Source organism: Microcaecilia unicolor, chromosome 2, assembly GCF_901765095.1.
Source record: "Microcaecilia unicolor chromosome 2, aMicUni1.1, whole genome shotgun sequence".
NCBI classification, from domain to species: Eukaryota; Metazoa; Chordata; class Amphibia; order Gymnophiona; family Siphonopidae; genus Microcaecilia; species Microcaecilia unicolor.
The window spans coordinates 496995473-497008592 of record NC_044032.1 but is presented as its reverse complement, the minus strand read 5'-3'; the positions used below and the strand labels follow the sequence as shown (position 1 = coordinate 497008592).

Below are 13120 nucleotides of genomic sequence, written 5' to 3'. Positions count from 1 at the left end.
GTATCTAAATTCTTCCTGTTAAATCACCCATAGCTGTGACCTGATAAGAGATGAGTAACTGTTTTGCAATGATTAGTAGCTGGAGGCAGGCCAGCTGGTTAAATCCTAATCTGGATAAAATGAATAGTTGGGTAAGACTAATTCCTCTCCTCTTGACCCTCAGATTTATGGCCCTTACTTGATAATGTTAGAATATCTCCTAGTTTAAGATTTAGGATTTTCATAATCAGGCTTCCAGTTTTTAAGAAGACCTCTATCAATCTTTGTTTAGTTAGGCAGCTTTGTCCATTTTTATGGCAGTTTCATCTCTGAACTGTGATGCAATTAGTAGTTTTCTTCCATGTAGATTTCTGTAATTCTTTCTATTTTGCCTTGCCCTCTACATTATATTTCACATTTGAACTTTATTTGATTATACCACAAATAAAAAGTAGTATGTAAGTGGTTTACAAGAGTAATAATATAACAAGAGAGGGTAAGAAATGGAGTAACACACAAGGAGGCCTGTGGCAGAACTGATGGATAAAGCACCAACCATGTGGAACCAATTCCCACCTAAACTTAGAGTCCAAGTACCATTCATAACAATCTCCAGATGTGGCTCTTTGAAACTATTCGAGAATTCATTTTTGTGCTGTGTCTTGAGCTTCTGGTCAGAATTAGTGGAGCTGGGCATTTTTTTTTTTTTAATTTCACCTTTCTTAAAAGAATGAATGATTAGTTTAAAATGCAGTTCACATACAGAATCACAATATATTTTGGTGCTATTTTTTCAGGACAATAAATGCCTATTTAAATTAAATGTTGCCAGCAGGGCTATTCTTGGCTCACACAGTTAGAATAAATGATGCTCCCATTGAAAACAGCTGTTGCATTACAGTGAGTGAGTTTCTGAATAGCTCAGGATACTGTCATGTTTCTGATTCTAAAATCCCATTTGTCATCTTAACTTATTATCAAGAAATAATGATGCTCTAAACTTGTAGGTAAAGTGAAAACATTCTTTTCTCTTCGTAACATAAGTGTTTGAATGTAGGGTTTTTATTTTTTGTTTACCTACAAGTTTAGAGCATCATGTGCTATGTGAAAAGTATGCACCAGTACTGTGTTCACTTGTAGCCGGAGGAATTTATTAGGGTTGCCTCTTCAGCTTTTTTTTTTTTTTTAAACTATTAACTATTTTAATGGCCTAGTGGTTAGGGTGGTGGACTTTGGTTCTGAGGAACTGAGTTCGATTCCCACTTCAGGCACAGGCAGCTCCTTGTGACTCTGGGCAAGTCACTTAACCCTCCATTGCCCCATGTAAGCCGCATTGAGCCTGCCATGAGTGGGAAAGCGCGGGGTACAAATGTAACAAAAATAAATAAAATAAATATGTTTCTGAACATAACTCACCTTGAGCTACAATTGAAAAAGGCATGAAATAAATAAAAAAAACTCCAAATGCCATCATATGCAGCTGACCATAAATTTGACCCCTGTGCTTCCAATTTCAGTGAACGTTTGGACAGAATAGTTTTTTGTTTGTTTATAATACGTGACTATGAAGTGTAAACAACTTTGATTGTAACCACAGAAAGGTGGTACATCAATCCCCCCCTTGATATCCTGCTTATTGGTCTAAGGAGGTAACATAAAACAAAAATAGTAATTTAATCAAAAATATACATGTAAGAAACATGCTTTGTCTTGCTGCTCTACTAAAAGCTGATGATACTAAGCCCCCCCCCCCCAACCCCTGTTTACTAAAGCTTAGCTCGAGTTATCTGCAGCAGGGATCATTTTATTCCTATGGGCCCTGCTGCAGGTAACTCGAGCTAAGCTTTAGTAAACAACCCCATAGGTTTGTTATATAACCACTGTGAGGGCAGATTAAAATACTGCCTTCTGAGATGTGGCACCAAAATATAAAGTTGGATGGTCCTTGGAAAGCTAACATCTGTTTTTCCTTAAAAAGTCATTTGTACTGTTTGCTTGCAAAGAATTCTTTTTTTCTTGTGATACCTGGGCACACGAGAAACAGCTTCCTGATGAACTTGGCATGGAATTAGAGGATAATTGAGTGCACTGCACCTAGAGGAAAGCCCTGGGAATTTCAAGATGTCTGTGCAAAGAGTATAACCAGCTATTTTGCAGCATTTGTTTGCAGAGCCTACAGAGAATTCACAGCAGTAAAAATAGAATTGGCAGCTACCCACCAGTTTGCTAAACATAAACTGTTGCAACATGATTTTATCTTCCTTCATGCTAATTGCCACCTTTATAAATCCAAAGTCCTATTATCATGTAGTTCTGAAATGTCTAAAATAAAATAAACAAGAAAAAGAAATCCCAGAGAAAATAATATATTAGAATAACTTGGAGGGAAGATGCATTAGTACTGCCTAATGCCTTAAATGTGTCAAGTTCTTGAATCTAGTCCAGGGGTGTCTAAGGTACAATCCACTTGAGATTTTTAGCAAAAAAAAAATCATAATTAGCACAAATGATTTTGAAGCATTGCAGAGCTATTTGGTGGCCATCAAGGCATAATTTCAGAGGAGATTCAGAGATTTTGATGAGTGTTAATCATACTACAGCAGGTTAAAATATTCATATGACCCGCACACATTGATTTTTGATCATGCAACCTTGTTGAAAATGCTTGGATGGTCAATGATCTAGGCTTTTCTGTCAAGTCCTCTGTCAGCAATTGGGGGGGGGGGGGTGGTTCACAAGTAAACATGAATTTTCTGAAATTATTCTCTTTTTAAGGTGGTTCTGATTTTCATTAGCACGCTTCCAAAGATATTTGTCTTTTGAAAACTCAGGGCTTTATAAGGGTTTTCCCCATTCTTATAGCAGAGATTCACAAGGGAATCATGCAAAATTGTGAAATGAAAATAAGCAATGCAATTTTTAAAATAATGCATAACAAATATTAAATGACATGGTCATGTTTCATCTTGCTTACATCAGGATAAATATTCAGAATGGTTCTAAAAGACATGACACAAAAAAAGATAGATTTAGGAATCACTGTTCTAGGGAATTATATGGTGCATTATATGAATTATTTAATTATTTTTATTTGATTAACTATTATACAGCATATATAGATTTACTTGCTTGTTATTAAGTGTTGTATGTTGCAGTGAGCAGTGCAATCCAGAAATGAGTTTGTTTCATAAATGTGTGACTTTTTTTCCTAAGACTAGTAATTTGAGGTAGTCCCCAGTAGGAAGTCTTTTCACAGTGCAGACAAAGATTACGCATTCAGGAAGATTCAAGACATCCAAATGCTGTCCACGGGAGGTGGTTGGCATGTATTGGGCTGGAGAAGTACAATTTCAGTGAGGCCCGGAGCACCATCTCTGGGCTATTCAACCCTAGGAGCGTTAGATCCCAGACAGATACCCAAGCCAACAGTTTTTGTGCTTCTTTTCTTTGGCTCCCTGATCAACAGCTGTGACATTGCTTCCCTAGTCAAGCAGGCTCTCAGGGATGCCTTGTGGGTTCTGGAAGAACAGGTGTTGGTAGGTATTAAGTGGGGAGCCCATGGCCTTCATGGAGCTGGAGTCTCATGACAGGGTTCCAATGGCTGAAAGGCTATGTGCAAGCATTCTCCTAGCAGGGTTCAAAGCGAACCCTTCTTTAGGTTTTCAAGAATTAATACCCAGGTCTCTGTCCTTAACTGCAAGGTGACGGTTCCAATTGAAAGCATCTCATCTCTCAGGATCCAGTGGCAGTGAGTTATCACTTTGAAAACATTGCGGTCCTTTTACTAAGCTGTGGCCTGTGGTATGACTAGTGCGTGGGTTTCCCGTGTGCTGAAGCCACTTTTAGTGTGGCAGTAAAATGGCCATATTTTCTATTTCCCCCATTAATGGCCACAGCTAATTTCCCAATTTGCACATGAGCCCATACTGCCACCTATTTATTAGGCAGTAAGGGCTCATGTGCTAACCACGTGCTAATCGGTTAGTGAACGGTGATGCAGCTGTGCTAACCAACTAGCGCTGGGCACGCTTGCTGTCAGCCTCCAAACACGGCCCCAACACTAAAAAATATTTTCTACTTTTTAACACATGGGAAGCATGTGCCAATCTGAAAACTATTGCAGAATGCCCGAGAGTTCCCCATGGTAGTGGAGTTTAACTTGTGGTAAGCATGCATTAGTGCTTACTGCAGTTTAATAAAAGGACCTCATTGTGCTTTGTAATTCAACATACCACAGGCAGTTAGTATTTGGAGGAAGGGAGGTGTAGCCTGATGGTTAGTGCAACTTACTAAAGGACTCCAAAATGAGGAAGCCACATTATACAATAAACTATTAAAAACCATTAAAAAGGACCCAACATGGCCGTGCTTGAGCGCCAGAAGTCTTGGAACGTCATAAAATCCAAGTAAATAGAATAAAACCTGTGAGCAAAAATATATTTGATACTTAAATTCAAAGAACAGTACAGTCTTGATTATCTGACGTAAATGGGACCGGCTCAGATTCATAACAAACCTAACAAATCACATAAACTACATGCTACAAAATGGACTCTTCCCAAAAGAAAAAGGAAAAATCCTACTCACACCAATTCCTAAAGACACAAAGAAAAACACGAGCGAAATAACCAACTACAGGCCAATTGCATCCATACCACTAATAACCAAGCTAACCGAAGGTATGGTAACCAAACAGCTCACAAACTATCTAGACAAACATTCAATACTGCATGATGCCCAATCAGGATTCCGTTCGAATCACAGCACAGAAACAGTATTAGTCACCCTAATGACCAGATTCAAACAAAGAATTGCAACCGGCAACAATATACTCCTCTTACAATTCGACATGTCCAGCGCCTTCGACATGGTTGATCATGAAATCCTAATACACATACTTGAATACTTTGGCATCGGAGGAAATGTCTTGAATTGGTTCAAGGGGTTCCTAACCCTGCGCTCGTATCAAGTCACATCAAATTCAACCACGTCCAAGGCATGGATACCTGAATGTGGAGTCCCACAGGGATCACCTCTCTCTCCAACTATATTCAACCTAATGATGATCCCTTTAGCAAAACTCCTATCAAACCATAACCTCAACCCGTACATATACGCCGATGATGTGACAATATACATCCCATTCAAACAAGACATCAAAGAAATCTCCAGCGAAATCAATAAAAGTCTACACATCATGAACACATGGGCAGATACATTCCGCCTGAAACTGAACGCAGAAAAAACCCAATGCCTGATACTCACCTCCCAATACAACACAACAGAATTCAACGTGATAAACACACCAAACCTAAAACTTCCAATCTCAGAAACACTAAAAATCCTTGGAGTGACTATCGACCGCCACCTAACACTCGAAACTCACGCAAACAACATAACCAAGAAGATGTTCTTCAGCATGTGGAAATTGAAAAGAATTAGACCATTCTTCCCAAGATTCGTCTTCCGCAGCCTAGTGCAATCCCTCGTCCTTAGCCACTTGGATTACTGCAACTCATTATACGCTGGCTGCAAAGAGCAAATACTAAGGAAACTTCAAACAGCCCAGAACACAGCAGCCAGGCTCATCTTCGGAAAACCTAAATATGAAAGGGCAAAACCACTACGAGAGAAACTACATTGGCTTCCACTCAAGGACCGCGTTACTTTTAAAACTTGCACACTAGTCCATAAGATCATTTACGGTGAAGCCCCAGCGTACATGTCTGATTTAATAAACCTACCACCTAGAAACGCCAAAAGATCATCCCGAACTCACCTCAACCTTCATTACCCAACCTGCAGGGGCTTGAAGTACAAGACGATACACGCGTCAACCTTTTCCTACAAGAGCACGAAGTCTTGGAATACATTACCACGCAACCTAAGAATGATCAACGAACAAGCCTCCTTCCGTAAACTACTGAAGACACACCTGTTCGAACAAACTTATGGAAAGAGCCAATACACATAGAGACCACTCACTGTCCACAATGCAATACACATCCACATCTGATCCATCATCCCTTTATCCAGTCAACCATACATTCGTCCACGGAACTATGTACACTATATGTCTAGGCGCCTAATAATGCCCTTTTTTCCCATTGTCTCTTTCTAATGTCTCTGTGTTTTGTCCCATTGTTATACTACCAACGATATTCGAATGCCTCGCACAACTCTGTTCAATGTAATCCATAACTTAGTTGTAACAAATGTATTTCTATTATTCAAGTCTTATTGTAAGCCACACTGAGCCCGCAAATAGGTGGGAAAATGTGGGATACAAATGCAACAAATAAAAATTGTCAGATAAGTGAAAAGTAGGATCATACAGAAAACAATGGAAACCTCTCAGTGTACGGAAAACATACTTTATGCATGAAGAGCAAGCATAGGGTATCTTTAATTTAATTTAAAAATTGTTTATTAACACTAATCAGCAATGAAAAACATTGTACAAGTCAATTTGAGCAAAAAACAGAAGCAGTATACACAGCATAGCAATTGTACAACAGACAATGTAATGTATCTATATATGTCTATATATATCTGTTTATCTCTCTTTATATATATATATATATATATATATATATATATATATATATATATATATATATATATATATATTTATTGTGTGTGTATTTATCTATATCTTATCAAATCCTACCCCCTTTCCCCCATGTGTGTTTGGGTGTTTTAAAAAATTTTTTACAGATGTAGTATTGAATAAATGAGCAAAGTACTGTAAGGGATAATTTCTTGAGTAGAAGAAAAGAACAATATCTTTTCTTTTTTTTAACAGGGGAAAAATATCTTTCTTTACATTTGTTTCAGTCGACCCCCAATCTCAATTTAATGTTAACATAAGGCTCCTTTTACAAAGTAGCGCTACTGATCATCGGTGCACTGAATGCAAAGAAGCCCATTCACTTCCCATGGGCTTCTTCACATTCAGCACACTCTAATCGGTAGCACCACTTTGTAAAAGGAGTCTGTAGAATTTAATGCATTTAGTAGCTTAAGTGTTCTTTAATGCCCTTGTTGTGATTCAAACATTAGCTATTTTACCTGGTCTTTTTATATTGTTTTTTTTTAAGGAATGTGCAATTACCCCTAGTGATGATTACCTGTTTCCAGAAGTTGATTGGTTAATAGGAAACCATTCAGATGAACTCACACCATGGCTACCAGTAATTGCTGCCAGGTGAGTGAAGCTACAGGTTTGCAGAAGTGAATTTGGCATTGACATAGGAGATTGCTTATATTCCTTATTTACTGATTATATATAAGGCTTCTGAATCTAGGAATGTATAAATTGCAAATTTAGGTGTTTATTTTTTAAGCCCAATTAGGGGTTTTGGGAGCATACTAAAATTTTCGCTGTTTTCATATTATGGAAGGTCACATTTTTAGGGAGAGTCCATTTTTTACATAGCCTTATTAAGGGGCCCTTTTTCCAAACAGAGGTAGAATGTGGCCTTGGCATTCTGTTAGCGTGTGGCCATTAGCACGTGTGCCCTAAAGCCACCCATTATGTAGATGGGAAGGGCTCATACGCTGAGCACACGCTAATCGGTTAGCACGCAGCAATGCAGCTGTGCTAACCAATTAGTGCAGAACATGCCGACTCTCCACCCCACCAACAGACATGCCCCCTGCGCCCCCCAAATTTTATTTTTTAGCACGTGAATAGTGCACGCACATCCCAAAATGTACCGTGGCAGCATGCCCCATGGTATACCTTTTTTTGCGGCGATAAGCACGCACTAGTGCTTACCACAGCTTTGTAAAAGGGCCCCTAAAATTGATATACTCTCATTGTCATCTCCAATAATTACACTCCCAACCTATTCTTTCTCACCTCATTCATTCCTTTCTCATTCCTCTGTCATTCCCCCCCCCCTTCAATCCTACCCCCAGCAGTCTCCCTTTCGCATTCTCAGTGTCCCCAGCTGCCTCTTCCTCTCTCAACCTCCTCCGGCCTCCAGCAGTTATTCTCTCTCTCATTATCCTCAGTAGCCCCCCTGATCATCCCCCCAAGGTTAGTTTTTCTTAATCGTCCATCCCCAACATTCTGTTTTGGTATTTTGCCCCTCCCCCCTCCTTTTCCCTACAACGACTCCAGCACCCAGCACTCTATCTCATGCTCCACACACTTCCATTTCTGATTCCTGTTTTGCATGGCTGTGGCTTTCTCCTGTTTAGCATAGTGGGCGAGAGTAGCTGCCTTCTCCAGTTTGGCATGGCTGTGACATCCACATGTAATGTCAGGAGCTGGATGCCTTATCGGAGCCCAATATTGTTTTTAACAAGAAAACCTAATTTCCCCATTGGGAGTGTTTTTAGAAGAGTTTTCTGGTTATAACCAAGAAACAGAAGTCTTAATTACAGAGCATCTTGCAAAAAATAAAATGTCTACCACAGCTAAGTTTTTTTAAACGGAGTTTGGACAGATTCTTAGAAGAAAAGTCCATAAACAGTTATTAGTCAAATTAACCTTGCAAAACTACACCTCATTCCTGAGAGGGAGCAGCAAAAAGAAGTTTCTAAATTTATCTGTTTCTTGTTAGATACTCTGTTCATGGATGCTGAGTGTCTACATGTGCACTCTAATAGTCGAAAGTTTTCTTATTGATATTGTTATAGAAATAGATATCTAGATAGACTACATCTTTGTTGCTGAAGATAAAAATAAAAAACTGAATTTATTTGGTACTTAGTGACCTGGATTGGCCACTCTTGGAGGTAGATATGAGGGTTGATGGTCCTTTAGTCTGACCCAGCACGACATATATAATGTTCTTGGTACAAAAAGAGAGGGTACAGTTGAGTGAGTGTTTTCAGAAGAGCTAACACAAAGAAATTAGTTTTGAGTTTCAGGTATAAGACAGTGTAGAAGTTGGTCTTTTTATATATCAAATATGAATTAATAAAATTAAATATATTTTGGAAATCTGTCTATGCTTTGGCCCCAGATTTAACCAGTTTTTGTATTGGTTTAATAGGTCTTACTTGCACATGCTGTACTTTCAACTGCGTGATATTTTTGTTTGGAAGCGGAAAGCTATGTTTGTTAATTTTCTTAAAAGTAAATGGCAGTAATCTTAAAGTACATTTCTCACAAATTCGAGGGCTATGCACTGAAATGATAACCTGGATTATGGATCAAATAATAACACATGAATATGTTCTGTGGTGGACTTTTCAGTTTACAATGCATACATCTTGTGGATCTGAGTCAAAACCAGCTGATTCATGGTTCCAATGCAGAAGACACACCTTATAGACTATGCCAGATTTTAGTGACATTGTTAACAAACTAATATGTTTTGAAGTAATATCCATACTCCTTGTTCTACAGGTCATCGTATTCCTGTTGTTATTTTGTTTTGCCTTGTTGCTTCTTTGATTTTTATGGAAAATACAGTCGACGGCAAAGCAAGAAGACTCAATATAGGGAGTACTTGGATTTTATTACAGAAGTAGGCCATAAATGTGGATTTAATGTAGAAGAAGATTGTCTTAGGATTCCTTCAACAAAACGGGTAACTTTTTGTTAAATATATTACTCTGCCAATAACTTGAACCTTTATTTTCAAGGTGGACGTGTCCTCCTCCTTGGTATTCTCTACTTTGCGGGAAAAATATATAAATAAAATTATGATGGTGGGGTGCTTGAAAAGAGATACAAGGGTGGTTTAACCCAGATGGATTTTACTTCAGAGGCCTTTACAAAGGATAGTTGAATGAGATTTAGGTACTTTTATCATTTCATTTCCTTTCATGGCAAGAAGACAGCACTTTATCTTTAAACTTGCAGTGGTTACAAATACCATCTGTAATGCTTCAGGCTTTTCCTTGGGGTAGAAGTTTTGTTGAACCTTGAACCTAACCAGAACTTTGTTAAGACTAGGGTCTTGATCTGCAGGAATGCTGTCTTCAAGATGAAGAGTTAGAGTTGAAGAGGCTATGTTGGTATTTCAGGAATTATGAAGGAACTGTGGTTGGTAGTAAAAGAGCACCGAGAAGGAAATAAATCTTTGTGTAAGATTAACAACAATTGGAGAAGATAGATATGATTCATTAGGTGGTGACCTAAGGGGAAGAGTCTGTAAAGCATACTGAGGTATGGGTTTGGGAAGGTAGTGGATTTGGGAAGTGTGGGTGAGGAATTTAGGCTTCTCAGTCCCACATATGCATATTACTACAGTAATGTCATTGATAGAGAGTGGTTTGTGAGCTGCTCTCCACTAACTGCTTACCCTGGGATTGGTAGCATGGAATGTTGCTGCTATTTGGATTTCTGCCAGGTAATTGTGACCTGGATTGGCCAGTGTTGAAAACAGGATACTGGGCTAGGTGGACCTTTGGTCTAACCCAGTGTGACTATTCTTATGTTCATTATTAGGTACACCTCTGACTAATACAAGATCTGTAAATAATAAGATTAAATATATTGCCAATTTATTTTCAAATAATTATGTAACTCGTTTTGAATTAAAACCTGGATTCAAGACCAGGATGCACTTATTCCTTCACTGCCCTGTTTTCTCCCCCATCCCTCTCTCGAGACTTCAGGGATGGCCATCAGGAGGGAAGGAAAGGAATGGGAATAGCAGTGATTTTTCTATACTGTTTTTAAGCTGTAAAGCTATGCTATACCACAAATAAGTAATCCTGAAGTGTCTGAAGGACTCTTTCCAACAATTGTATTCCTTTTCTGCTTCTTTGAGGCCCTCCTTAGAGTCATTAATGTAGCTGGTCTCTACAGTTGTAATGCAGTCACAATCGCTTCTAGTGTTTTGGGGTTTTTGAGTACTGAGCAGAAAATCATTACTCCAAGGAAATATTTTCCTTATTTATTTAACAAACTGGTGTGGTAGCCATGTTAGTCCACTTTTAACGGTAATAAATAGAAATAAAATAAAACATAGAAAAGAAAATAAGATGATACTTTTTTTTTATTGGGCTAACTTATTTTCTCTGTTTTGCTTTATTTCTATTTATTACCTTGTTTATTTAATAATTGTGGTCTGTACTTAAGCTGTTGTAGTACGAAAGGTATTTGTTTGATGTGAGGTTAGTATGTGCACTTAGAGCAGTTTTAACAAACATTGAGGTGACATCACTAGGGTCAATGTCCAGTTTGTGAATGAGCTCATGTTTAGGTCTAGTGCATTCATGGTTTGCCTTTTTCATAAAGGTGGACAGCAGTATGTTCTTGCATCTGTGTATGATCTGGAAACTCAAGCTCTGTTTTAATTTGACCATTGTGGTACATGAGCCTGTCAGATCACACTTGGTCTACTGCAATGCCTTGTGCCTAGGCCTTCCTGGAAAGGATGTTTAGGCATTTTCAGTTACTCCAAAATGTGGCAGTATGACTGTTTAATTGGATGAGGCATTACGTTGGCTCCTTGTGCAGAGCCAAATACAGTTCAAAGTACTTTGCTTGACATCTAAGGCTTTGGAGGGCTGTTATGTGGTATATCTAAAGGTGCAATTCCATCACAGAAAGTAAGACATGAGATTGTAAAGCCGAGCTTTTTCCTGCATAGTCCTTCTTTATAGCGTAGGCTGCTGTGTGAAGTTGGATCTTTTAGATTTTCTGCTTTTGAAGACAATTAAAGATGTTTGAAGCCGTCCTCAGTCACTAAGAGATCTTGAGTGTAATATTTAGCCTCTTTTGTAGGGTAGGGAGCACAATAGGCTACCCAAATATATATTTCAGGAAACCCAGAAGGTTAGACTAGAGGGACTGAAAAGGCCTTTATTGCAGGCAATTGCAGGTTTTCCTGTATAAATATTAGAAGGTTTAAAAGATAAGGTGAGGTAGGGATAGGAGGCGGTTTTATACTTATGGGGAAACCTAAGTAGATTACAATGAGGGAAATTATAGAAGAAATTTGGCACATGGGTGGAATTCATTCTTAGATTCCCTATTGAACTTTGCATAAAGATAATATCCTGCATTGGATTTCACTTTAAAGATAACACTACAAAATGTATATTAAATGTAATTAAAGATGGTAATTTGATTCACTTATCAATTTAGAAAGCTTTATTTAGTAAGATAATTATAGGTTTGTTTCTTTTAATATAGGTCTGCCTTATTGGAAAGTCCAGAACGTATCCATCTACACAAGAAGCTTCAGTTGATGAGCAGAGATGTCGGTATATTAACCAAAAGCAATTTAACTCTACAGTTTTGAATGATGCAGTGTCACAAAGTAGCAAAACAAATCATACAATAGGTTCTATCTATTGTAATAGCCATAAATCTGTTAGTAGTACTAATTATGAATCTGTGACTCCACTATCTCCTGGAAAGGACATAGAAGCGGCTAGTAGCAAAACTTGGATATCTGAATTTCAGCCCAGAGAAAAAACAGAACAGATACGGAACTGTGCTTCATTGCCTCGAGATTTCATAGATAAAGTAGTACTGAGGGTGGCTTTTTTATTGTTGAATGAAAATAAAGGCAATCAGGATGGAAGAGTGTATGCAGGAAGTGGTGACACCTGGAATAGAGGAAGTAAGTCTCCATTTTATATATTTTATGTACAATGTCAAAACATGTTACACATTTACAGTAGGAAATGTCTTAAATGGAATTATTGGAAGCATAGGATAACCTCATGGGATTTCTCATGAAGAGATCAACTGTGGTCTGTTACATTGCAACTAAAAATAAACAGGACAAACTAGGTGGGCCTTAGGCCCCTCATCTGATATCATATTCTATGTTAATTAGAGCAACCACACCCAAATATATATAATATAAATATCTAGATATATAGATGGAGGATTCCTTGGCTGGAGGAGTGCATAGGAGATTATAGAACAATTGTACACCACCTTGAGTGAATTTCTTCAAAAAGTAGTAGTAAATAAATCCTAATAAATAAAATAAATCATTGCACTTGAAACTTGCTGCCATTTAAAGCACAGACGTGTAGAGTAGATTGTAAAGATTAAAATAAGTATATGTGAATGTAGATAGTGTCTCTTTACAATATATTCCTTTATTACAAATTTTAGTTCTAAATATCTGGAGCTTGTTTCTACAAGGTTTCTCCTATAGTGTTCATTATAGTAGAATTTTGCTGCAGAAAATTATTTTTCTGAAAAAAGAAA

General features: G+C 37.9%; 1 protein-coding gene across 1 annotated transcript in view; it reads left to right on the top strand.

Moving 5' to 3' along the window:
* TRMT44 (tRNA methyltransferase 44 homolog) overlaps positions 1-13120 on the top strand; it is a 59054-nt gene that overhangs the window by 34892 nt on the left and 11042 nt on the right. Inside the window, exons 7-9 of the mRNA XM_030191146.1 lie at positions 7080-7186; positions 9344-9527; positions 12086-12518. Of these exons, the coding sequence (XP_030047006.1) occupies positions 7080-7186; positions 9344-9527; positions 12086-12518 (724 nt within the window). The remainder of the gene's footprint in view (positions 1-7079; positions 7187-9343; positions 9528-12085; positions 12519-13120) is intronic.